Here is a 27,319-nt window from a genome sequence, read left to right on the forward strand (position 1 = left end):
ACCAACAGTAAAATGTAGTAATGCATCCTGTACACTGAGAATAGAATAAGCAGAGTTAGTTGGCTCCTACACACTACAGATAACCCATTGTTTGTCATCTTTGATTCCAATCTGAAAACTTGCTTCTGTTTTCCAGCTTAGTGATGAAGTTTAAGTCTTTACAGCAGCACCTCCCTCCTGCTTAATACGTTCCAAGAGAGTGGCAAATGATATATTTGTGCTCCACCCACAGTTAGGAATTCCTTCCCACACTCAGGCAGGACAGCCATGGGGACGAGGCCTTACCTGGAGCTGGGAGTCAGCAGTGTTCAGCTCAGCCAGCTGTGCTCAGGGCTGCCACTGCAGGTGAGGGATGGCAGTGGGACGGCTCAGGCTCAGCGCTGTCCCCAGACCAAAGGCAGCAGCATACTTAAAGAAGAGGTGCAAAGACTGCTATAGTGAAGTCCTCACAATAGTGATTTTTATTAAATTAGTTGCTTTATAAAACATTGCAGATGTCATAATTGTTAACGTAACAATTTGCCCCACTGTAGTAACTGCTGCAGTTTGCTAAGCAAGTTGTTTGTTTCTAAATGAAAGAAAATAGCCGAGTCATGAAAGAGCGACCGCAGCCCAGGAGACCAAAGTCGTGTTTGGTTTTTTACACTGAAACCAGGCAATGAACTGTTAAAGAATACCCAACCCATACAGCTGCATTAGTAGAAATTTAGATGAATGGAAACTCAACTTCATACTCACGAGTTTCTGTTCTTCCCAGTCAGGAGCTCTTTCCCTGCTCTCACCCCAGCACTGCTGTGTGGATGTCAGGCTGTGCAGCAGTGCCTCTCAGTGCTGCCTCCCCAGGCGCAGTGTCCCAGTTCTGAAGTTAGCAGTTCCCCTTCACAATACACTGAAAACCTCAAGCTCTAAGTAAGACAAAGCCATTGTAATACTAAGTGCACACCCATCATGCCCTCGCTGCAAACTGCTTTTGTTCATCAAACAACTCATTCAAGGAGGTACAGTTAAGGCCATATCATAGAACTGTGCCGGCAGTAACACTTTGCCTCTTTGAAAATCATTTCCAATTTGGTGGCTGTTACTATAAAATCAAACAGCAACAATTATTGTTATCAGAATTCCGTGGTTTGGGTCTGTTGGTTTTTTTGGTTGTAATTTCTTTTCCCTGTAATGGATGGAGCTTTTGAGCTGCTTCCTTCCAACACCTCGAGCACAGAACAGCAACGGCAGCGCTGCAGCACCGCCTGCTGTGCTGAGCCACCAGCACAGATACTGCAACTTTGAGAATAGCATTTGGCAGAATTGAAAGAAAGAGAAGTTGTGCTACATGTTTAAGGGGTTATGGGCAACAGAAAGACAACAGAAGGGGAGATAAATGTCACATGAAGTCTTCAAACTCTTGTACGTATTCTCCGTCATATCCTCCATAATCAGCCAGGTCATCTTTCATAGTAGCCTTTAAACCACCTCCGGGCACAACACCTTTTTTCTTCTTTTTGGCTTTACTCTGCTTAAATAAGAAGGAGAGTACATTTACTTACACATCCACAGCAACGCGTCTTCCTTCTGACCTGAGCAGAGCCTCAGAGGAATGAAGATCTGCATCACTGCAGTGACACTGCACTGTCCTTTCTTATGTACCCATCCTCTAATCTGATTTAAAACCCTGAAAAATGCATTGCTAGTGATATCTTCCGTTTAATTTTATTGCTGTCTTTGCAGTTCAACTCACTGTTGAATTCCAACTGACCCGAGGTTTTAAATCTGTTCTGTAAAACCCACTGTTATATGCTGTACCACAGAAGTATCTGTTGAACTGTTGTCTCACCTCACGTAACTCATTTTTCACGTCTTCGCAGTCACTGCCCCTTCCATTCCCACAGCCCAGGAACACCCCCAGCTATCAGCTACTCCAAACCCCAGCAGCAAACTCAGGCAAAGGCTGCAGTTATTCTGCTATCCCGATGCTGTGGCTGGGGCTGCCCTGTGGTGGCGGTGCTGCCTGAGGCACAGCTCAGCTCCATGTCTGTCAGCCAAAGCTTTGGCCTGTGATCTGGATTCAGTGAACTCCTGATTACCTCACACGTTTAAAGGCATTTAGTTTTAGATCAGTATCCAAGATTATAACGTCACCTACTGCCACATACAGCACAATCAGCAGTTCAGGTCAGTGCTGGACCTGTTGTGCTGTGCAGGCAATGAGCACCTTCAGCAGGTGCTGCTTCTGCTGCGGCCAGCTGTGGGAGCACGTCTTACCTTCTCCTGTTTCTGTTTTTCACTGCATAGTACCGTCAACGAATTCGTGATCTTTTTCAAATCATCAATTTCCACTGCAGAAAAGAAAAAAAGAGATTCCTCATCAGTACTGTGCTCACATATCCCAACATCACAGCTCTCTCATGGCTGTAGAGGGATGGGAGGGCTGGCGCAGAAGGGAAGGGTGCAAATTAAGAGTTGGTGTACACAGTCTTAACAGGGAGACACTCGAACAACTGGAGCAATATCAGTATGCAGGAGGTAAAATATCGACACAAACAAAAAGGAGCAGTGCAGTGTCAATGTTAAATTGCCCCACAGGCTGTGAGTCCTTCACTTCAGCTCTGGGATCACACAGCACTGCTGCAGGCAGCCCGGGCTCCTGTGTGTGCACAGCATTACAGCACTGAGCCACCACGTGGCTGAAGGGCAGCATGAGCAGAGCACAGCAAAAGGGCTCAAACAACGAATCCACCAGCTGCCAACCAGAGCAGGGCAAAAACGGGACTGTAAGTTACTTTATCTCTGTGTGGTCACAGGCTGAACTCCAGAACAATTAACCTCACACTCTGTGAATTACAACATCTCTCTTTTATAGCAGTCCTCCCAGCAGAGCTGCTGCCATTACCTGGCTCAGAGAAACACTGATGTTCCAGAAACTGTTTCAAGAGAGACAGGTGAGATGGAGAGCAGCAGGAAAACCTGCAGTTCTGAAGTGACTGTTTTTAAAGCAACTGCAGGCAGACACAAGCACGTGCTGCATGAGAACAATGGCTGGGATGGACCCTCACACTCAGTCAGTGACACTCTGGTCAGCACCAACTGCACACATTAATCTTGGTTTCAGTTTTAAGCTCACGGCACACCCCCAAGGTCACACCTGCTGCAGTCCTGGCAGTGGATCCCAGGAAGCCCTGCACTTTACTTACATGAAATACAAACATCTCGAACTAACGCTTCCAAAAAGCTGGCGTAATGTAAGGACTTTTCATACTGTGTGATTTTCTCTTTTAGTAGTTTGCCAAATTCCGTGAAGTCATCTTTTGAGGAGGGGTTCATGGCATCTATTCCACAAGCGTTATTTACACCTGCGAGGAAAGGCACACTGTTAGAAGAACACATTGTCTGTGGTCTCTGAAAGACGACACCAAAGAAAAAACACATTCAGTTCTCCCCTTCTCATCAAGCACTGCCAAACCGAAGCTCCCTCCCTCCCCTGTCTTCTGCAAACAAATAATGGCCGATTAGGAACCTGCAGGGCCACAGAGCTCACTGTGCTCCGGGCAGTGCTGGCTACACAGAGCCCTCCTTCCTTTAATACAGAATTCTAAACCTGAGTTCCTCAGTGCAAAATGCTGCTGGTCCTTTACAATGTGTGGAGCGGAACCCCCCCCCTGAGGCACTGTGCTCTTTCTGAAGATGCACAGCAGAGTTCTCAGTGAGCAGCCGTGCAGCTCACCAAGCAAAGCAGCAGGCTTCACACTGCCACACTTCGGTATCTTCACCCGTTGTGTCCAAGCATGAGGGCAGAAGAGAAGCAGCTGCCCTGCATCTACTGCTGTCTACCCAAGGGAACAAAGTCACCCCATGAGAAAGCAGCCATCACAGACTGCCTGAAGTAAAGCACACATGCACTGCACTGTGCCAAGTGTGCCCAAAGCCCACCTGACCAGGCCGAAGGCCGTGCTGTAAGGCTCTGCAGAACAGCAGAAGGCAACGCTTCCTCTCACACACTCATCTGCTCATCAGAAGCACCAATTCATTGGGAAATTCAGCCAGCCATCTTTCTCCTATACCCTCTGACCAAGACGTTAAGGAGAAACGCCTTATATTCCACGTATTAGTCCTCAGTACCAGCATACACTTCCAGCAGCACAGATTTAAAGCCATGCTGATCTCAGTAGCACAACCTGCATGTGCTCTGTCAGCCACATCCCCACCAGTTGCCTGCAGAGCTTTGCCACGGCACAGCACACTCACCAAACGTTTCTTTTGCTAACTCAAGGTCTGACTCCTCTTGCAATTTCTTTAGTCGTAGTTTGTCTGCTAACTGTTCTTCTGGTGTAAGTTCTTTATGTTCCTCTGGAGCCTCTAACTGCATTTAAAACAAAACAAAAAAGAACACCCACGTAAGTAGGGAGAACATTACACTGAGGGGAGGTGTTACAGGAAACCATGCTTTTTCCAGGGCCACCTGAGTGGCTTACTGCTGCCTGAAGTCAGCAGACCTCCAAGCATGCACAGACCCAACAGCCATTCCAATTAATCCTAACAACGCCAACTGTTTAATTTCTCTGTAATTTAATCGAGTTATGGAAATAACACATCCATTCCTTTGGCGTGCACGGAATCACAGAATGGTTGGGTTAGGAGGGACCTCGAGGACCATGAACCTCCAACCCACCCCCCCGCCACAGACAGGGCCACCAACCTCCATACCTGATAGCAGACCAGGCTGCCCAGGGCCCCCCCAACACGGCCTTGAACACCTCCGGGGACCATTTAAGATACAGGCTTACAGAAAGGATGCTGCTTGCACGTCTGCACTGCTCTGGGAGCACAGGGGACATTCAAAGCTCATTACCCAGGGAGCCAGGGTGGATAATTACCTCCCCCCCCAGCGAGGCCTAACCCAGGCGTCCCTCCCTCTCCCCACAGATGGGCCAGTCCTTAACACCAACAGCCCCAGGTGAGAAGCACAGGACTGACATTTGCTTCAGCACATCAGCCCAGCATCTCCAGAGCTCTGCTCAGCCCCACAGACAACCGACAACCAACGCAGCCCTCTGCGTTTCTGAGCCCACGAACAAACAGGAATTACCCTTTTTTTAAGCTCCTCTTGCTTTTTCTTCTGTTGCTTTTCTTTTTCTTTTATCTTTTCTGCTATTTTCTTTTTTTCTGACACTTTGGGTTCTGTAGGACATTAAACAAAACGGCATTGAGGTCTCCTGGTGTCTTTTTGAATAAGCAGGAAAACACAAATCAAAGAGAAAGAGGCAGAGCTCAGTTGGCAGCACCTGAGCGGGGGGTGACAGGACACGCTCTGTCAAAACCAAACCCAATCCTATTTGGGACGTGTTTCAGACTCCACACACACAGGGACAAAAGCAGTGTCTGCAGCGGCGCTGCACAGTGATGTGCACTCCTGGTCAGTCTCACCTTGTTTCACCTCCGCCTCCTTTACTTCCTCCTCTTCCTCCTCATCATCCCAGTTATCCTACAAAGTAAGTTGTCATTAGGATAAATGTTCATAAGATGATTTCACATATTATTTCTACTTGTTAGGCAAACACAAAGGACAGCAGCTTACATACAGCCTTTTAAATGCTCTCAAATCCATTAATATTATGCATTTGAGTTAGGAAGTGGGGAGTAAGTTGTTGGAGCTGTAAAATAAGGACACTGAGCTGGGAGCCGAGCAGCGTTTCAGGACCAGTTATTGCTGAGAAAAAGGCAGCTTTAAACGAAGAATGGGAAAGTTCCTGTCAGTACAGCTGGGAAAGCAGTCAGCCCAATGCCAGCCCCAGGACCGCGACCTGCGCTCAGCCAGCAGCTGTTACTTCTCTAAGTGAAGGGGCCACCAGAAGTCCTTCCCACACACAAACTGCTGCTCTCCAACAGCGACCACATTTCCGAGTGTTTCCAACCATCCCAGCTGTGGCACAGCTCTGCCCTCAGCACACCCAGGCCCTTCTCTCAGCAGCCCTACCCCTCGTGCCCCACAGATGCTTGCACCTCAACACGCAGCACGGAGCACACGAACGTGGAGGAAGCACACCTTCCAACAGAACCGGCCTGCTTACGTCACCTGCGGGTCTGCCAGCAGCAGCTCTGCAGTCCCTTCCCAACAGTTAGCTGGGTATGAGTTATGGGAACACGTGTTCCTCCCCTGGTACCCCTCCAGATTCTACCGATGCCCTCTGTATGGAGATCAGTGCTCTAAAATGAACCCGAAGGTGCACGCCTGGCACCACACGAAGTATGCACCACAAGTTAAAGCCAAGAAATCACACAGGAACCTCATTTTAGTTACCTGTATCAGTGGGACCCGCAAGCATCAGAGCTTACCTTAGGCGAGGCCTGGCATACACAGAAGTCACACAGGCCGTGGGCACATCACGGCTGAGCTCTGCAGCCATAAGCCCTGAATTCGGAGTCGCCCCTCGGAGCAGAAATGTGAGCACTCATCCCAGCCATTCGCCCGCAGGAGGAACGCGGCGTCACAGCGCAGCGCAGCCCCACACCTCACCTGGAATCATTGGCACCTGTGGGAGAGCCGGCTTCCCTTCCACATTCCAAGAGGCTGACTTGAACTTGCAGCGGCACTCATTTAGCTCGTATCTAATTAAGTCTGTTACACCCATTTCTTAACCAGCCGTTGTCAGCACTGCTGCGCTCGCTGCCTTGGCCCCAGCCTGCACGGAGCGGGGTTTACAATCAGGTGCCGCGTGGCACAGAGCCCACAGGGAAGGAGGGCAACAGGGCTGAAGGAAGCACTGCGCCTCCTCCCCACAGCCGCCGCCTTCTGGTGGGCACAGCCCGCCCCCAGCAGCTGCTCGTGCTCCCAGGCACCTGTTAGTGCAGCAGAGTGTGTGGGAGATGCTTCTGTGGCTGTAAGTGCGGTGGGAGCCCCAGTCCCACCTCTCCCCCCATTTCACACATTTCAGTAAACTCTCAGAGGAAGAGACCAGGACAGCAGCACAGCTCTGTGCTGCACACCCAGCAGCTCACAGTGGGATACCTTTACTGCACAGTGCATCCAGCGAGGAGCCGAAAACCTGCAGGTATCCCACAGCCCTCCTTCACACGAACTTCACTAAAACGAGGCTACCGGAATCACCTTCCGCTGCACTGAGGAACTGCTGACCAGAGCAGCCCTCCCCATTTCACACCTACCTGAGCACAGCACAACGCAGCGCCCTCCCCCAGAGCAGAGGGACGAGCAGGGAATGGCAGCAGCGCTGCCACAGTCCCAGCCGAGCCCCAGCGCTCCTCCACAAGCACCGTGCCAGGCTACAACCTCCCAGCCAAGGCCTGCCCAGGGGTAAACAGAGGAAAGCCCTTGGCACCAGGCCTGCCTCCTGGGAAAGCTGTGCTCGGGGTAACAGCCGAGAGCAGCTGCGATACCACTGAAGATGATAATTTTAAACCTGGGGAAGTCAATGCTTCCTGAGCTTCAGAGTCACTTTGAGATCATTATCAAAACAACTGCAAGATAAACTACAGGATCTGAATATGTACAAGACATAGGAAAGATGTGAGCATGGGAAACACTCTGTGCTCAGATTTTAGGCCACTTTTTCTTATACCCACACTTCAAGGCTGACCCCGGCAAATGCTGTATCCAGAGCCTACGTAACCATCTCCCAGACTCAGTTCTGACATCTTTAGCACTTAATAAGAGCAAATCGAAACGAAACGCTTCTATTTGCCATTCCTCTCCAGGCGCAGCCCCAGCACTAAAGGTGTAACCTCTGAGAAAGAGGGAAGGAGCCAAATTCCTGGCACACGTGGAAAGCTCTGTGCCTCTATGACAGCAGCCATGGAAAGCAGAGGTGCCTTTATGAGCGACACTTCACAGACCAGTTCTCCTGGACGCGCTGTATCATACCAAAGAGGTTTCTCACTTCCAAAGGAAGGCAGAAAGGCAAACGTCACAAACACTCTCTGTATGACACACGTGTGTACATACATGTATAAACACACGCGAGTGTATAAAGACGGCATACAGTGCTAGACAGGTGCATACGGTGACGCTGTGACCACACAGCAGCCCCTGCATACAGAGATACCTCCGCTCACCTTGCCTGCTGTAATGCACGGCAGTGATAACCACAGGCTGTGGGTGTTACTGCGTTCCAGACGCAAAACGGCTTCTAACTTACAGAAATATTTATACGTATAGAGAGCACTGTTTCACGCAGCTCACAGAAGCAGTACCACCCCGGGCTCCACGGGCGATCGCGTTGGAGCTTCCCGAGGTCCCCCGAACAGAGGCGCAGCAGAGCACTGAGCCCCCACCCGGCGCACAGCACTTCGCAGGGCTCACACCTGCGACCGCACGGCGGTGCCCGGACCACACCCCGAGCTGCAGCACGCCGCGTCTGACAGCCCCTCTGCAGCCCGACGCGACGCCAGAAGCCGCTTTTCGGTTTCCCCCACCCGCCCCGCCCCGCACACCGCCCCGCTCCCCGCCGCGCACACGCGGAGCTCCCGGCACAGCGGCCCGGCCGGAGCCGCGCGGAAGGAGACGGGCCGTAAGGCTGCCCGCCTCCACGTGCTGCAGCGCTGCCTCCAAGCGCTCGCAGACCGCGGGGCGGCCGCGCAGAGCTCCCGCGGGGCACCGCTGCCGGTCCCGCCGCACGGCCCGGGCTGCCCAGCGCGGCCGTGACGGAGCACCGCAGCCCCGCGCTCGGCGCCGGCCCCTCCCCGCCCGCCCGGCGCGGTCTCCCCACGGCCGACCCGTCCCTGCCCGCTCCCGGCCCGACGCCGCTCCCGTGGCCTACCGCCGTCGGCCCGCGCGAAGGGCCGATTTCAGCCCGGCTCAGCTCCAAAGCTTTACGGCGCACCCCTCGAGGCCCGTCCCGGAGCCGGCCGGACAGGAGCGGAGCGGCCGCAGCCCGACCCGCCGCGCTGAGGGAGCCCCGGCCCCGCGCACCTTCACGTCGTCCTCCTCGTCCTCGCCGGCCCAGCGGTCGCCGGCCACCCCCGCCGGCACCAAACGCTTCGCCACCGGCTCCACCACCTCGAAGGTGTCGGCGTCTGTGGGGGAAAGGAGAGCGGGCGGTGAGGACGGCGCGGCGGAAGGCCGAGGCCCGGCGCGGCGCGGGCCGACACCTACCCCAGGAATCCGCCTCCGCCGCCATCTTCCCGCGGGAGCGCGGCCGCCGGCGCGGGCACTGTGAGTCAGCCGCAGCCAGCGGGCCCGGCGCGCGCCGCGCGGAGCACCGTGGGAGCGCGCCCCGCCCCTTCGGGCCGCGCGCTGCCTCTTCCCGCCATCTTGGGAGGGCCGAGGGGACGGCCGCGCCGCCATTTTGGGAGGGCTGAGCGGCCGCGCCGCCATTTTGGGAGGGCTGAGCGGCCGCTCCGCCTCCGCGCTCCCCGCCCGGTCGGGGCGGTTCTCGGCGGGGCGCCGCGCGCAGCCGTCGTGTGAGGGACGCGGGAGTGTCTCTGGTCAAACGGCTCGTGGCGGGTCCTCCGACCGCTCCACGTACAGTAGAAACGTAACAACCACCATCGCAGGAGCGCGAGCCCGCAGAACGCGGCCTCAGAGCACACCCGGCCCGGCCTGTCCTGAGGCGGCGGCCTGAGGGTGAAAGACGTGAAACCTGTGAGGAACCCGGGCTGTGGGTTTGGTCCTTGGGTAGGTGTAAAAACAATGGGAACGGTCTTGGGAAAGCACGGAAGAAAAGCTGCGGGGAGTCTGGGAATTACCAGCGCTCTGACGCGGATCGCCCCCTTCGCTGCCGCATCTCGTCCTGCTTTGCCAGGCGATGAACAGTGAGAAAGCAGCCCTGCGTCCCAATGGCTGCCGCTCGGCAGCCCGGAGCCGTGTGGGTGCACAACCGCAGCGGTTGAGGCCCGCCGGGAGCGGCGTTACTCCCGCAGTGCACACACGGCACACACGGCAGCCTTCCTGCCGGCACGGCGCTCCCGTCCCGACACGGAACCGACTCCTCTCACAGAGGACTAAGAGCCACGGAGCCAGAGGACGCTGCGGATCCACAGCACATTTAAACTGAAGCGCTCGGGTTACAACAGCTAAGTGCTGTTCCCATTGTACAGATGAGGAAGTGAAGGCACAGCTCGGAGCTGGGGGCACTTCTCTCCAGGCCTCAGGGCTGCAGCTGGGAGCACCACGCAGGACGGAGGCAGACCTGACCTGGACACCCCACGCTGTCTTCAGTGGAATATATACTGCGTGCTGAACACCGGGTCTGCAGCAGGACTGCCCTGCAGGAACCTGCTGCTAGCAATTACAGAATATTTTATTCTCCAATAGCCTCGGCTTTTCAAAAGCACAAACACCACTTATTTTCCTTCAGTTTTAAAGGCTGAAAACTGACATGAGAAATGCCTTGCTCGACAGAGAACTGAGTCTTCAGCGCAGCACTGATCATAGCTAAAAGTCATAAAAACAGTAACTGGAGTATAAATATTTAATATAAATCTTTATGATTCTATATACTAGAAATGATAGCAGAAAAAAACACAATTTGTAGAACATTGGTTCTCTTCCAATTGTATTTTACAAGATTCAGCCTATCAGTACAATGACATTTTTGCAAGTATAAAAAAAATAAAGCAAAACAGTATTACATTACACAGTCAAGACAACCAAAATAGTGATGTGCTTAACAGAACCTATACAAGTCAATCCTTACCCAGCCTTCCTTGCTTGTTTCCAAACAAAGTTGCTGTCTTTTTTTTTAATTTATATATATCTTTTTTTTTACAAAATTATGACTACTAGCTAAGAAAACAATGCATCTATGCTACTTCTCATCAGCCATTTATCAACTTGTTACCGATTTCATTTAAGCATCAAAAATCCAAGATGCAAATCTGCAATTACATGGTTTTGGCCTAATCAGATCTTTGAGAGCAGTCCTTTAATGTCTCTAAAGCACACAACAACATTGTTCTTCAGCTGAACGACTTCAGCGTGGCCGTTACAATTCCCGAACAGCCATCTTCCCACGGGCCTTCCTTTAGCTTCCACCGCACAGCAGCTCCAGCCGGCCCTGGTCAGCACAGCACACTCCATCCCCACGGACCAGATCCTGCTCAGGCCCAACACAGCCCTGGAGGCGGAAGGCAGTGGGAAACCGACATCCCCAGGGGAGAGAAGGGAAAAGGGGCAGCCTTCAGAACCGGCCGTCAGCACTGAGCCGTGCGCTGCTGCCCGACACCCGCTGTGCTGCCGAGGTGCCACCCGGCTCTCATCTTTTTATTTCACCTTGGTATCAGGCTTTGATAATGAGATTAAAGCAGCTTAATGGAGTTGGCTGAACCACCTGCCCGCTTTGCTGCACAGATCCACAGAAGTCCTTTCCCCATAAAAATAACCAATATTTAACTTGAAATTCTACTTACAGCGGAAGACGTTATTTTAATGTAATAGCAATTAGTTTCTCGTTGCACTTACTGGAACAAACCCAACAGCTGTGCTGATATCACACCAGTAGGTGGTTGGTCGTTTCTTTCAATTGATAATATGTTGCGAATGTTTACTTTTTGGCCTTCACTTCCTGAAATCCATTCCATTTAGCTATATGTACTAGATTAATTTCAGCTATGTAAATAGTAATTTTACACTGGAATTTTAGCTTTGTAAGGGTGTGCTCTCCGAGTCCTTCAAACGGAAGGTAACGGGAGCACGGGATGGAGAGGAGACAAAGAAGGCACAGATTACTTTCCTAACTCCCCAAATTTAGGTGTGCTCAGTGCTAATCCAGTCCCCCAGTCAGAAGAAAGAGGAATGACAGCGAGGGACACACAAGGAGTTCTGCAGCCACAACTCACTGATGTAAGCACCCCACCGCTGACGGGGCTCTCCTTGGTTTTAGTACATTTGTGAAGTTACAAATGCCATCATCTACCTTAATGCCTACACTAACGGGATGTGGCTGATTCAGGTTGATTTAGACAGAGAATAAAGGTAATGATTTGCAATGCAATGCTATAAGGAAGTCAGAACCAGAAGGAAAAAAAAAAAGATCAATGAACATGGGTATTTACTTGGATAGCAACACTCTTGTGTTTCTGGACAGCTTTTCTAACCAACCAACCAAGCTCTACCACTACAGGCTGCTGCAGACCACAGGCCCACATCACCACACGGTTACTGGGAGGCAGGCTGATGAGATCTGTACCCACTCTGCCCTTTCCTCAGCCACTCACTCCGGTCCCTCTCCTCACCGGGGCTCAATGCTTTGTCAGTTGTGCCAATCCGCCTAGTGCCCAAACAAGGTCTCTGGAAGAGTCTAGGAGGGGAGAAGGTGTGGGATGAGAAGGACGCTTGCTTCCAGCAGTGAGTGAGAGCAAACAGTTCTGCACTTACACATCTGGTTACTTTTAATAACACGTTTCAGTGCTCTGTTTAAAGAAGTGCCTCCTTATAGCATGCATTCAGCTGATCAAACACCTTCCCAAGGAAGAGTTGTAGCAGGTCTTGAAACATTCAGGCTTTCAGATACATTTGAATAATAATGAAAAAAATCTCTTTCGATAGAGATGGAAGGTGAAATGAATCAAAGGTGGAAAAGCAGCCAGCAATGGAAGTATGAAATATTGTTTTGCTGTCCAAACGAAAAACACTCAAACCTAAAACAGGATACATACAAACACGTACAATTAGCAACCAGTTGCCATAATCGGGTCAAAGACCACAAATGAAACCGTAGACAAAAATGAAACCATTAAGAACTTTGGAAATAGGATGTTATGTTTCCTAAACATACATAAAATGAGAATAAATGATAGAGCTGCAAGATTAACTGCTTAAGTAGCACAGTTCTACATTCAACCCCAAGTAACAGACGTAGTTGAGACCCCCTCGGTTACCAGCGCCAGTTTTGGTACGCACAGTTTGATCCAGGCTGAAGTCAAACAGTGAGGTCCCACTCTGGAGACCAAGCGATGCAAATAAAGGCCGAAGGGATTTAACTTTGCTTCATGCAAAGACTTTGTTTTTATGCTAGAAGCGTTTGACATTTGTAGGAACTTACATTTTGAAGAAGGTAGACTCATTCTGCAAAGAAAGTTCAGAATGATAAATATCAGACTTGCAGCACATTAAAATATTAATATTTAATATGTTTACTAAGCAGTCTCTGTAATTTTTGTTGTGCATCTATGTAGAACTAAATCCTCCAATTTACATTTCCGTTTCCCTCACTGATCTGATAATCACAACACAGATACAGCTGTAAAGTGCAATGTATGCTTTGGTTTCCTTAACTAAAGAAAGCACTTTCATAATGGTTTTAGCCAAAGATAGGACGCACGTGTGTAAGGACGTTATCTGAACAGATGATAATCTCTTTTTACAATCAGAGAACAGCTATGAGCTACTGAACAAAAACGGGTTCCTTCTGGTAGCCTGGTGATGTGTAAAGCAGTCCTATGGTGTAAATTGCTCAAAGGAATCTGGAAGAATTCCACGCTAAACAAGGATTCGCTGTTGAAACTAATTAAAAATCTCAGATTTAGATTTACATTTTAACGAACAGCTAAAAAATAGTTGGCAAACCATGAAGCAATTCAAATACAAGCCGACCATTTTCAGAATCTATAAATATTTCCAGAACCATCTCATCAACATAAAACAGGGGGAGCGGGGATGGTTACAGGTTCACACGTCTGCGCAAAGCATATATAAAGGTCATGTTATGTACATTTTATTTCAATAAAGACATAAGACAAACAGTGTAAAGATGCCCAGATGCCCTAAAGATAAATACATTTAAAAGATTCTCATTAAAATGAATCTGTAGTATTTCTTTCCTGCAAGCAAAATACCTTTCTTTAAATACAAAAAAAAAAAAAAAAAATCAGTATTCTGAATTGCAAATGTTTTCACTTTTTTGCAGAAAATCTGCCATGATGCTTTTTTTAATGAAGAAGGATTTTCCACAAAACAGGCTTGCTCTACATGCTAATCTTTTTCAACAGTTCAGTGACACAATGTGCTAGCTACATACACAACAGGTAATATAGTAAGAAAACACTCAACCTGATGAAAAGTTAAAATCTTCATTAATACACTGGAAAAAGTTGACATAACTCATGCCTTTTAAAATCAAAAATACAAAAATTAAATGTTTTCCTAAAAAGATTTTCCTTACTTTAAGGACTCATTTGAAAATGAAGCTGCATGTAATTTGTACAATAAAATTGTACAAGTAAACAGGTAATATACATAAAAAATTAATTGACATACTTCTCAATTATCAGTTGTCCACCTTTAATTTCCAATACTGTACTTTCTTAACAAGCATACAAAATATCAAACTTCTCTTTAGAAAAAGTGCCGTTCTGTGACATCTTTTACACAAAAACAGTCTGAGCCTGTGGCATGTTAATGCAGTCGAGAGGCAAGCATCCTAACTTTTACAAATTATACCTTCCATAAAAAGCCTCCTGAACAGGAGATTACACACCATTATAAAAATATCAACCTCTTGTAGTAGCTGCATTAGAGAACCCAGGCTTAAAGACTATTTCCATATAGCATAGAAAACCACTATGATAGCAGACTGACTGCGCTGGCGGCATGGGAGCGTGCTGTACCACAGGATTGTGCATAGTTACTGCCAGGTACCCTCGCTGTTACACCGCTTAGAACTGATTGTAACGAAGAGCAGCGTAGCAGAGGCACCACCAGCCCATGCAAAACATCTTAAACACTGAGCCCCTGTGCAGAACACTTCACTCGCGGAGGAGCCTGAAGGCAGCAGTACTGGAATTGCATCAAACCTACCAGGTGACCACACTAATTCTCCTTTAAGGATTCGCATGCACAGCATAGTCTGAGGTATTCCTTGTCCATCGGCTGTTTGTGCCACTGCAAGATACTGTCTGTCTGTCCGGGGTACATGCCATCACAATGGTTTAAAATATTCTGAATATTAGTAATTCTTATATTCTTCTTATCTAGCCAGTCTCTTGATTTTTGAAAAGATTTCAACTACAGTAGAATATTACAGAAACAAAATATAAATGCAGGGTTTTTCTTTCTAAATGAAACTTACATGGATTAAAACTAGAGAATATTTTTAAACAAATATACAGTATGCAGGCAGACGAAGCAGGAAAACGGCCATTCAACTGTATAATAAAAAACTAAGAAAATTTGGCTATTCCCAGAAAAACTATGAAGCGCCTCAACTAAAAGGAATGCATAATGAAATTCTAATCTAATACAGGTCAAAAGTGTAAAAAGGTTATAAACCTTAACAGGAAAAATAAAAACAACTTTTACTGGCCATTCCTGTTGAAATGAGAATCTCCAAAGTAACAGAAAAGTGGCTACAAACCCACTTAGAGCACCGAACAGAGAGAAAAGAAGAGTCTTTTTTCAATCTCTGTTATATCATAAAATCCTGTGTTTCTACAGGTCAAACTGCTGGTGGCAGAAACAGAATTCTTTATAAACTGCAGATGTCCTGTACATAAAAAAATTCCATCGGAGTCGCACTAGTTCTAAAGACTTTTCTGTTCTAGCCTCCCTACTGCGTTGTACTGTATTGTACTGTTTGTATTCAATCTCAGATATATAAAGTCTCTTTCTGTAACCCTTGATTATTGTTGGGCACCAAAGATAAGAAAAGCAAGACGGGGTACAAAAATGCAAAATTTCAACAGTAATGGCAATGTTTTGTTTCAGTCCAAAAGGGTCCTGCATTTTCTCCCCCTCCAGTAATCAGACCGAAGGCTTAATCTGGGGGTAGCAAGTCATGCAAGCGAAATCTGTCTCTGATGTGAGGTCGGACATCTTCATTCTGCAGGGAAAACACACATGTGGGTGTTAGAAGAACGAACACATCTACGGATTGGATTATAGCAGGGCCAAACCTCCAATGTCTGTGAATTAGTATAACAAAATGGAAGCCGTGGATGTTTCTAATTACAAGAGGCTCACAAAAACAGCTACACAACATTCACGACAATTTAGAAATCAAATTATTTCCATTTTAAGAACAAAGGCAACAACGGGCATTATTTAACCTAGATTTCTATAAATTCTCCATTATAATTTATGCCACCATTTTCCAGTTTCTGATTGAAAGCACAGTTGGAAATGACACCATTCTGCCTTTTGCTATGTAAACAAGCCCCTGTACAAACGTTCCATTACTGCCCAGAGTAACGCTTTCCTTCCAGCAGTCACAGTCTCAGCCACTCGGGATCTCAAAGGACGTGGTGCTGTTTGGAAGAACAAACCAACGCCTCGGGCTGCAAGTTGTGAGGATGGCAAATAAAGGAGAGACAGACTTACCAGCTCTACAAGTTTCTCCAGAAATGGAATCAATTTTAGGAGTTCATTGTCATTTTTATCCATGAACCAGCTTTCTATAGGAATTCCATTTGAAAGCTAAAGTAAAAAAAATCATCAACACATGACTTATACTTACGTTACCTAAAAATGTGACTTGTGAAATAGCATTTTGAGGAAAAAGGTTTCCAAGCTCAACTTCATTAATATGCATTTTTCCTCTAAAGTTTGTACTAAAAATCACTTCTGCAACGACTCCCTCCTTTGCATAAACCATCACAAAAATTTCCACATCAAAGCTGAAATAGAACTAGCTGCAGAAGTTCTGTTGCACTGAGAAGCGTTGGCATTTTGATCAAGTTTTATGTTCAAACTACACAGGTACCAACTGAGCACTGGCTGCAGTCTGTGCAAACAAAGTGAAGCCAAATGGGCTTCTGGTGTTGAGGCCCTTACTGCTCCTGAGACATCAGAGAACACAGCCTGCACTCCTTTAGCAGTGTTACAGTTACTATACAGTACACCCAGAAAAATCTGAGTGCAACTTTATAGCATTTATTGTAAGCAATTTTCATACGTGAGAACCCAACCAGCCACCTGTCCTAAATTACTCCATTAGAAAACTAATTCTGCAGAAGTTTCCAAGGGACAGTCTTAGCAGACCTGGCAGTTTCTTGAGAAAAGCTGAACTGTAAAATAACACAGCCTGGTTCCAGTTAGTTCCTACTGTAAGGCACTGCGTTTACACTTGACTGATTGTTCACAAGAAGAGCAAGGAAACCTGAGCGACTGGTTTTGTAAACTTGAACTTAAGTATGTTTTGTAAACTTAAATACAAAGTGTAAAATGTAGATAGTTTTACTGCCTTCCTTTGGAAAGCTTTTCCCACATCCAAAAGCTTTGCTGATGGCAGCACACTTACCTGATAGGCAAAGGCTTGCGGTGAATTGTCAATGATGATCGTTTTTGAAAGATCTCTACCAAGAATGTTTAAATCTTTTATGTAATTTCCTTGTACACATACACAATGCTCACGGAAAAGTCGATGCCTGTGATTAAATTAGAACACTCGTTAATGAGAGAAACTGCAACATCTACATGGCTTAGGGAAAAAGAGAAGTTAGTGCTGCCAAATGTTGTCCACTTTTTTCCCTTCCGACCACATTTCTAAAAACTGTCCCACGTTTTGAGCTGGTAAAATTAGTGGTTAACTTGATTTTATATTGATCTAGTTCTGCAGGCAATTGTTTTGTATTTACACAGGAAAGCTCAGCTCAGATGCAACAAACATTTGTCACCGCGGTCTTACTTTCTAACCCTTTTTGCAGATGAACTGACAGAGGGATCCCAAAATACTGAAACTATTTCACGAGGCCCAAACCTCAGGGATGAGGTCTGCACTCAAACCAATTTACAAGGTTTGTCCTTTCTGCTCTGCTCCAAACACTCCAGTAGACATTGGGAAGTGCTGGATGAAACACTCTCCTTTTGACGTTACCTCTGTTTGCAATTAACCTATTTTCAGTTTTTAGAGCTTGAAAAAAGCCTCGAGGCCAAAACATCCCATCAACTTCTTCCTTTCCAATTAGTATATTCTCTTTTATTACTAATTAATTAGTAAATTGATTGGTAGAATAAAAGAACTCATTAAAAAGAGCAGGAATAACACAAATTTCATGAAATATCAGTATAATCATAATTAAAAATCAATTGTGAACTGGATAGATTTCAGATTTTACGGTGTAACAGTACAATGCAGTTTCTTTAAGGCTGCTTATGTATTTCAGTGGAATTTTTAGTAGCTGTACATAGTGTGCTTACTACTTTCATGAAGGGGCTGAGTTCCTAATGTTGCTAAGGAAGAAAATAAGCTGATGCCTCAGCAGCGAATGAATGTATATATAGATTCTGAGTCACACGTGTGGAGTGCCTGACAAATCCACTGTTAGGCTCATGTCAGAACTCATCATGCCCTGATGTCAGCTTCTCAGAGGCACATGACTCACAGCCACATTCACGCACCGCATGAATTTCAGAGAATTTCTGAACATTCTTAGCATACTGCCTGCCTGCGTGCTTTGTTACCTTTCCTGTTCACAGCACAGATAAAACTGCAGTCCTCAATCCTAAGTATCAGATCCTTGGAGGAAAAAACATCACGTTACGGATGTACACGGACTCACTGTCTGTATGCACCAATACTGTACTTGTTTGTACATCCTGTCTGGCTGTGCGCTTCAGGCAGGCTCAGATATTCCAGCAATACGACACCCCAGTACTGAACTTACAGTTGTAACTACCGCCAAGTGCAGCTCTTCATGCCCCTAATTAGAATACCCTATTTAGAATGAATCCCTGAGAAACCCCCTCTCCACTTTCAACTTTCCCGTGTAGCAGTCTGCCTTGCAGATGAGGACAACACAGAAACTCATCTGATAGGATTCATCATCATGTCTTAAGGCCCCGCTCCTGAGAACTGTTAACCTCTTCCAAACAAAGCTCAGTATTAACAAAAGAAATGAAAAACCAAAATATCTCCACTACAAAACTCACAGATTGTTTTGTAATTGACTAAGAAACAGCTTTTTTAAAGATAACTGTAAAGAGAACTTCTTCACATCTGTTGGGAAAGAAGGGCTTGTTTGCCCACAACAGGTATGCTCGCCATTTGGTATCTTACCTGACTAGTTGCTTTTTGGGGTCTAGGATATTCAGTAATTTGTCTGCATACACCTTCTTAGAAGCAGTAAAAAGAATGATCTACAGACAAGAGGAGAAAGCAATAATTATATTAGATATAAACACGTGAATGTAATTTAAAAGTAAAAGTCAAAGGCAATTCTAAATTGTTCTTACCTCATAAATCTGAGACATACGTTCCAGGAATTCTCGGAAGAACGGCCTTAACCGGACGTACACCTGAAGCAGAGATGAACTTCATTGAAAGAGCCAAAACACTGCAGCTATCACCCACAGCACTGAGCATCGATTTGTAAAGATTATGTCAAGATGAGTACCGTGAATTCAGGAAAATGCAAATACTACTTTCCTACAGAATAATAATTCAATGACATCAAAATTAAATCAGCTTGAGGCCTAAGCATCTAAAAAAGAAAGCACAATATGGCAAAACCGGGCGTAACAACTTCACTAAAGAAGGTGATAGAAACTATTTATACTATGCTTAAAAATAAGTATTAATTTAAATATAAAAGGTAGATTACTTAGAGAAAACTGAAACCAGCTGCTTTGACTGACCATTTTAAATCAGCCTTCAGCAGCTGGGCAGCATCAGTTCCATTACCAGATAATGTATGCCAGCATATCAACGACCTTCCCAATAACCTCCTTCTACCAAGAGTTGCACGTTGAATGTGGGGGTGTCAGAAGTGGCAGAAATAACCCAAACAACTGCGCTCAGCTATATCCAAAGCTCAGTTAATTCACACAACAGAAAAGAACTGCACAGACCCTCAAATTATTCCCTGTGACAAAACAGACCCTGGATAAGAGACAGAACGATAGGCGATGCTGGCATCTCTTCTTGCTGTTACTGAATCCACAGAACATGACCTAGGCTGCATGGAGGCACCTGCATGGATCTATGGCTGCAGGGCAACGGCCCAGCACCACGGCACATGTGGAGCATAATGGTGAGGACACGTACTGAGGGGCGAAAACAATAACCTTATTATCACCTTACCTGTCTTCTTGATTCACAGATTGCCCACATACAGATTTACATCGTTTTGAGAAATGTTTCATTAATGTATCCAGAAAGAAAAGGGAGTGTACTGGACTTGTATTTAAACTAAGCTGATTTCAGCTTTATCAATTATTTTTTAACAACAGTTAGGAATCGGCTTAAATTTACTTTCAAAACTAAATCTCTAATAAGGATCTGCATTAATTGAACTGAATTGTATCAAATTTATAAGCAGACAGAAGGAAAGAAAAGATGAGTGGTTTAAATAAATACAGCTCCATATCATTAGCACAGGTGGCAACAGATCTGAGTCCTTTAAAGAAAGCATGTATTTCTAAACCAGTGAAAATTTCATTATTTAGCTTAACATTGAATAAGGCTTTTATTACTTTCTTGAAGCATCTAAAGCTCTGATTTAAGCTTGCAGAGTGACAAGTTACTGTGGTAACAAAAATTGTCTTTTTTCCTACGCTAGGAGCATGCAATCCTGTCAGACCTGCTCACAGCATCGCCATGTCTAGCGTACAGAGATACATTCACTGATGGTGCAACCAGCATCTGCCCCCCTTCCCCCTCTGGGCAGCTCAGTATCAGGCTGCAGGTATCCCCTGGCCTGCCCAGTGAGAACGCTTGGAGACACAGCCTGTGCTCTATGGGTTTCTGGGCTCCACCCAGCCAAGGCGCTCCTGAACAGCCAACTGTCTGCATGCAGAGATGACAAGCATGTCCTCACGCCATATGTCTCCTGACTGAATTCCTTCTGAAAATGACATCTCATTCAGCTCTGCTAAGGCAGTGAGGTTTCGCTCAAAGACTGGATGAGTGATTTCTTATCACAAAGACAAATGTAATGAAATAACTCGGAGTCTCCAGGTGAACCGATGCTAAATAACACTCAAATTATCTGCGATTGCAAATTCAGTGCAAGTTGTTTGTTCTGAACATTCTTCCTACATACAGCAAGCAAGGAGCACAGCCAGGATCTTCTATAGCTGTAATCTTGAGTTTAAGGGAAAGTAAGCATTCTGCTGCGGATGCAAAGGGATTGTGCTACTCGTGTGATTTTCCTGAGCAAATATTTTTTTTTTTATACTGGGACCCAAATCTTACTCTTGAAAACTGAAGGTGAGTCACAGGACATTAATGTTTTCACTGCACATGGGGCAACAGTTGCAAATAATGGCAGGCAAGCAGAATGATATTTGGTACAAAGTTTTCTTCAAGAGCTCGATTTCAAATTGACAAGCCTGCTCTCTTTGATGGAAGAAGCACAGATGTCATTTCAGAAACAGGCTCTTTACCATCTCTTCTACAAACTCTCCTAGCAACGACAGCAGGAAGCTATGTGCCAGTATTTCAACTGCCGCTACTATAAATGCAGTCAGTATCCAATTCATTGTTCATTTTAAGTCTGGATTGAGTTCTATTTGTAACAATGGCCAGCTGAATGACTTTTAAAATCATTCAATTACATCAAGGAGTGGTTATGATTGCTTGGTCCAGTGCACGTGTTTTCTCTTTTCTTTTTCTGTTTGTTTAGTCTGTGGATTATTACAACATCTTTCAGTGTGTTCTGTTGTAGACTACTGACACATCCTTTTAAGTGTTTATCTACCTTAATCCAACAGCTGTCTTAATATCTAAGAAGTTCAGGTACGAACACAAACAAGAAATCCAGGGAAAAGCATTTCATTTTAGGTGATGCATTTCTAGTTATGCTTTATACACACAGGTAATGACATGGATGGCAAATTCATTGCTCTGGTTTTAGTGGTTTGTGGCACTCCGGCAGAGCAGAAGGCAATCACATCACCACCTCCAGCCAGAACAAGCTGAGAGAACACCAGGTAATCAGAGCAGAATGAAGTAACTAAAGCAGAACAGGACACATCAGCATTTTCCCTTTTTGTCCCTCAGCTTCCTTGTCTTTTTGCATATTCCCCATGTCTTCCCACCAAGTATGACTCCAGAGGTTCTGCAGAACTAAAATGAAGTATTCTTGACCTAAGAGCAGACTGCTTTGTGGATGCTGCCTGAGGCACCAAAGGCTTTCAGGTATTTCAGAGAAAAGAGTGGAGAGTTCATTAGGAAGGAGAGCCAGAATTCACCAGCACCGTTTGCCTCATTCCACTACATTAACAAAGCAACTAAATAGCCTCTAGTGACAGCAAGATGGAACGCACATAACGCTGTATTCAATAACCTACAACTCGCCTGTGTACTTCCAGAACATCTCTCAAGGACCAAAGTGAGTTACTCTGCGATAGATCAGTGAAGATGTATTTAAACCGAAGAACTGAAACCAGGTGCCTTTTGCCGTGGGCACAGCGCATGGAAGGCACGTGCCCAGCGGTGCTGCCATGAGCTCCTGGCTGGCACCTGGTGCCCCAACAACAGGAACAGAATACAACAAAAGCCTCTTTACCAAGAAAGAAAAAAAGCCAACAAGCAGACACATTTCTTACAAAGATAAGCTTACTGCAAAGTGTTACAATAATGCAAATAGTAAGACAATCTCATTTCCAGTAGGAGAGGTGAACGTTCACTTTTTACAGTGAGATGTGAGATAGTGCTTAATGGGTTTATTATTTATTAAAACTTCAGCTTTCCAAATACTGTATTTTCACTGAATCCAAAACATAAGCACTGGTATAATCTAGAGATTTTTTAACTGAGGAAACACAGACAAATTGATTGTCTCAACAACCTGAAATAAGCAAGCACAACTACACCCATCTTACAGATCTCCTTTCTTTTTAAATGGAAATCAGTGACTTTATGTGACCCACCCAAAGATTTGAAAAAAAATATGCCAGTGCTAGAACTGCACTGCAACTGTTAAGTCAGAAGAACACTGCCTTGTGCTCATATGTTACATACTCTTTCCTGCACACCCCATGGTAAGTTCTGAGAAACAACTTACAAACAGCCAAGCCCTTATTTTCAATAGCTTTTTTAAAAAAACAGGCTACCACATACAGTCACTGAAATAAGCAGCAATGGAGCTGAATTCCCAGCCCAGAAACTCGCTGCTCAGCGATGGAGCTTTAGGTATACATTATAACAGGCCTTCTCAAACCATACACAATCTGATTCTTACTGTTGTCTTACTCTACAGTGGTCGATTCTGGAGCATCTTCTTGAGAAAGTACCTGGTTTATCATCACACGAATAGCGCAAGAGCACCGTATTGATGCCTTTAGATGGGTAAGAATATCAAAATGATAAGAGCTCAGGTTCACTTTTGCATTATTAGTCAGTCCTACTGCAAGGAAAATCAGCCATTCAGACAGCAAATGCATACTGAGCTAGGTTTAACTCTCTTAAGAAAGCAATAAGTAATTGTCTAATATTGCTGGAAACCTACACGGAAGTGGTAGATATTTTGATACTAATGAAAGTATCTTCAGAAATGCATCTTTCACACTAGGTATTGTTTTCAGCAGGCTTTATATATGGCAGCTTGCTGACTTCAACTCTGCTGAAACAGCTTAGCACCTGCTTCTTTGTTGGCAGCTGGAATTACTTCCAAAGTGAAACACAGAGATGGAATTAATATGGTGCTATACTGGAAGCAATGGTCAAATCGCTAAGCAAAAGACAGACACTGTAAAAGCTGACCAATGGCTACTCATTGGCTGAAAGTGCTAAAAAGGGCACGTGATATCAACAAGCCTCAACTGGCACTGCACAAGATAATTAATCTTTTTGTGTATTATACTCCAGCTAAACATGAATTTAATTGTATCTTTAATATATACGTCTTGCTTATTATCCGTTATGTAGTAAGAGGTGAATGTTTTCTAAGTTGTCCAGAGTGATGTAAAACCAGGTAACTAGAATATAATGACCAGGAGTGTGCTCACAGCCGGTGGCTTACTTTCTGACTTTCTCAGACCCACAAGAAGCTTTTGCTCCTTTGTAATTCCAAGCTAGGCTCTAGAGAAAGCTCAGACAAAACTTATCTAGGACCCGCACAGAAACTTTACTGTATCCGTGTCTGTATAGCCCTTGATACAGTGCTGTTAAATAAGCATTTACAAATACCATTGAGTCAATCTTTCCATTGGCTTCAATTTCTTACAGACAAAATCTTGGTTAAACTTCAGCCACTCTCATTTAGACATACAATCACTAAAAGGACCACAGTTTAGAAAGAAATACTCAGTCATACCAAGATCCCTTAAGTGAGGGAAGGAAAAAAAATGAAGCTTTAGTCTTCCTGATTCTGTAAGCAATGTCAAGAACGTCTAAAGAGTGAATTCTAAGGCTCCTTCCAAGTTCAGTCTGAAGCAAACTAAGCATGGCTGTCACCAAATAAGAGATAAGAAATCCATGTTTAAAAATTATTTCAGCTTTTCAGATTCCAAGGGTTTTTATATGCAACAGTGAAGAAAAACATTTTTAAAATCAGGAAAAATACCTGGACAAGTGTCCTTTTAAGGTGCCTGATGACTGGCTCACTCTCCAAAGATACTACAGTGGGGTCCAATATCGTGCGAACTACATGGTGGGGAAGCTGATGCTACTCCCAGGTACATCACACAAAAGGACCTGAGAACAACAGCCTGGGTCAGTGCAGCATCTTTGGTAGTTGCTGGAAGAGAGTTCCTCCTTCTCATGCTTGCTCCTCTGGTACGTCAAGGTAAAATACACGTAACTAACAATACCTCCTAAAGCAGAACAAAAGACTAAATCTAGCAGTCTCCACAAGACAATCAAAGTCACTCTAAGCACCAAGCAGACTCTCTGGGAGTAAAGAGGTAGAACTAGCACTGGTGGAGGGCACAGCAAGACTAATGATCCAGACAGAAGCTAGTTAATCAGGCTTGGAAGATGTCTTCTTTACAGAAAGAAATGATCAACCAATGAGAGTTGGTTTTCCATATGAAGGGAAGAAAATTAACAGTCCATGAGAAGCTGCACCCAGGAAATAATACTGGCTAAAGTTTCAGTGTTCCTGCCTCCACCTGCTGGCAAGGAGAAATGTTGCTGCTGAAGATTGCTGCTATAAAGATTATTTACACTTTCTTAGCAATGATTGTTTACAATTGGAATCAGTGACCGACATTACCACACTGAGGCATTAAGCAGTGCTCCACAGTATTTCTAGTAGCGGATAATCCACCCTGCAGAACTTGACACCCAGACAAGTTGGTATATGCCACACAGTTACTTTTCTCTCCAGACAGGACCATAACGAATATACACAGCAAGAATTCACACGTTAAATAAAATGAAAAGGTACATACAGATGTAAGCTAATTACCTGGTAAATGACATCTTGAAAAAGGACTGGAAAAGTGAGTGCAGCATCTTCTAATTCATTTAGACTACAGTGCACTAATGTTTCATCCTAGAAAAAATTAGAAGATAGTACGTAAGTAAGGAAAAGTTAAGAGAACAATGTTGAAAATAAGAGCAGTTGTCTAGATGTTCCTTTTAAGGTAAGTTTATTTCGTCTGGATAATTTTTGTGTCAGTGCTGTCCTGATGGAGTTCTTTCATTATTATTGCAATTTAAAAAACATTCACTTAGAATTGCATGGAAGTGGCATAATTAAAGAAGGTCTTCTAACGTTGTAGTTTATCCTGTTACTCAGATCAAATACACAGCTACTACTCTGAATCATCTGTCCATTGATATGGCCACTGGAGGACATACCAACTGACATCACTCATGATAACGTTCCTGACATCATTAACGGTGTCTGAAAAACATTCCAAAACAGAGAGACTTAAATAAATTATTCTAAAGACAAATTTATTTTCTATAAATATTTTAAAAAGTGGCCAAACAATAATGTTGTAATAATTAAAAGATTCATTCCTGGCCCATTTTGATGCAAACCATACAAAGCTGAATTTTCCTATTTACTAAAGCAGAAATCAAATGCTGCGTATCTCCTGCTTTTGCTTTGTGTTTCTAAAGATACTTACCAAGTCTAAAACTAATGAAAATTCTGGTGTGCTTCTTGTTTTCAGTGGAAGAGCTGGCTTCCTGTTAAGTTGTTCTTCTGTTAGTGGTGGAACATGTTTGATGAAATAGTATCTGGAAAGCATACAGATTTTGTTGTAGAAATGTATATGCATTATTAAATTGGTGTCGTTTTAGCCCAAGTAAATATTTAAAATACTTAAGGCCACATGAGAAATAATTTAAACCAAAAAACACTAATACATCAATATGTATTTGCATCAAGTTGAGATATTTTGGACTTCATTACCACAATAAAAAAAATGTAGCAACTCGAATAACAGTTTATTAATCCAATATCCAATGTGATCATTTTTACACTTCAAGCACAAATATCAGCACTTACGGATCGAAGACTTCCCAGTCTTCTTCATAGGTGGCTTCTGCATGAGCTGATGAGTAGCCACTGTCTGGAGATACTGGTGCTAAAATTCAATGAAAATGACCAAAACAAAAATAAAACAAACAAAAAAATAACACAAGAGCTAGTCTTATTAGTGAAGTTTTTACAAGTGAGAATTTGCATTTTATACACGAATGCTTCAAGCAACAGTGAGAAAATCTCCCTTCAGCCCCACCTTGCCAGTCCCCACACTTCTCCTGAAATGGCCTGCACAGCTTCTCACATTTCCTCAGAGATTCATGCCACCCTACAGAACTTCTAACTGCAATTGTCCATGTTACAAAGCAAAGCATCCATACACTGTGAACTACCTGGGCACACAGCCCAGCCACCCAGCATTTGTTGGAGTTTTTGCCACAGAGGAACACCTGTGCAAGGCAGCCCTCGGAAAGCAGCACAAACCTTTCAATCTGCAGCTCATTCCCAGCCCATGCCTGCAGTGCCCATCAGAGCAAGGCAACAGGAGCTTTAGATGCAGACAGGGTGAGCTGATCCACAGGTCCTAACTGGATCACACATCAGCCCTTTTACTCAGAGCTAAAATGCACTCTCTCCAAAGTAGTCCTCATAAATCTCAGTGCTCATCAGCTACCAGCATTTTCAGGATCTGGCAAAGATTTAGGTAACTGTAAAGTATTTGATGTGGGCCCTGAATTTTATGGACACTATTTTTGTCCAAAAAGACTTACAATGAGTCTTCTGAAGAAAACATGGACGATTAATGTAGGATCTTTATGTTCTTATTCATCCCAACATGTCATTCTAATGTAAGGTACTAAAATGTCACAATTTTCTCTTTCATGATCAGCAAGTCTAGGGTATGCATTTTTAATGTGTGTGTGAAGAGGAGTAAACAGTAATAAAAGCATCTTTCTTCTTCAGTGTCTGTTTTCATTTGAACAAATGTTATGAAGTCAACTAAATTGTACTGAAAATACACGAGATTTGCAAAAGCTGTGTCTCTGATGCATAAAAATGT

The 27,319-nt window shown here is 44.9% G+C and overlaps 2 protein-coding genes and 1 long non-coding RNA gene across 9 annotated transcripts in view; 1 reads left to right on the forward strand and 2 right to left on the reverse strand.

Moving 5' to 3' along the window:
- Window positions 1–438: 438 nt before the first annotated feature.
- Window positions 439–9,148, reverse strand: EIF3J (eukaryotic translation initiation factor 3 subunit J). 2 transcript variants are annotated; one of them, XM_015292113.4, is made up of 8 exons: window positions 9,098–9,148; window positions 8,915–9,018; window positions 5,416–5,473; window positions 5,078–5,169; window positions 4,237–4,351; window positions 3,186–3,344; window positions 2,257–2,330; window positions 439–1,507 (listed from the first exon to the last, which is right to left on the reverse strand). In XM_015292113.4, the coding sequence occupies exons 1-8, from the start codon at window positions 9,120–9,122 to the stop codon at window positions 1,379–1,381; spliced, it is 756 nt and encodes a 251-aa protein (XP_015147599.1). In that variant the 5' UTR covers window positions 9,123–9,148; the 3' UTR covers window positions 439–1,378. The 2 variants fall into 2 exon arrangements, with proteins under 2 accessions (XP_015147599.1, NP_001012789.1); NM_001012771.3 differs by having other exon boundaries at window positions 439–1,510.
- LOC121111639 lies at window positions 1,507–5,198 on the forward strand. Its single transcript, XR_005862780.2, has 2 exons — window positions 1,507–2,933; window positions 4,915–5,198. It is a non-coding gene; the product is annotated as an uncharacterized LOC121111639 (long non-coding RNA).
- Window positions 9,149–10,471: 1,323 nt separating the features above from the next.
- CTDSPL2 (CTD small phosphatase like 2) overlaps window positions 10,472–27,319 on the reverse strand; it is a 39,186-nt gene continuing 22,338 nt past the window's right edge. For 3 of the 6 annotated variants that reach the window (XM_040706389.2, XM_025153866.3, XM_046899073.1), the window contains 8 exons: window positions 26,284–26,362; window positions 25,901–26,012; window positions 25,231–25,317; window positions 19,112–19,174; window positions 18,936–19,015; window positions 17,178–17,304; window positions 16,259–16,354; window positions 13,637–15,761 (listed from right to left, as the gene is read on the reverse strand). In XM_040706389.2, coding sequence (XP_040562323.1) covers window positions 15,696–15,761; window positions 16,259–16,354; window positions 17,178–17,304; window positions 18,936–19,015; window positions 19,112–19,174; window positions 25,231–25,317; window positions 25,901–26,012; window positions 26,284–26,362 — 710 coding nt within the window. In that variant the 3' untranslated portion in view covers window positions 13,637–15,695. Of the gene's footprint in view, window positions 13,010–13,636; window positions 15,762–16,258; window positions 16,355–17,177; window positions 17,305–18,935; window positions 19,016–19,111; window positions 19,175–25,230; window positions 25,318–25,900; window positions 26,013–26,283; window positions 26,363–27,319 lie in introns of those variants that run through there. The other 3 variants (NM_001396383.1, NM_001012772.2, XR_003076932.3) reach the window with 2 other exon arrangements.

The sequence above is a fragment of the Gallus gallus genome, chromosome 10 (genome assembly GCF_016699485.2).
Source record: "Gallus gallus isolate bGalGal1 chromosome 10, bGalGal1.mat.broiler.GRCg7b, whole genome shotgun sequence".
In the NCBI taxonomy this organism is placed as follows: Eukaryota; Metazoa; Chordata; class Aves; order Galliformes; family Phasianidae; genus Gallus; species Gallus gallus.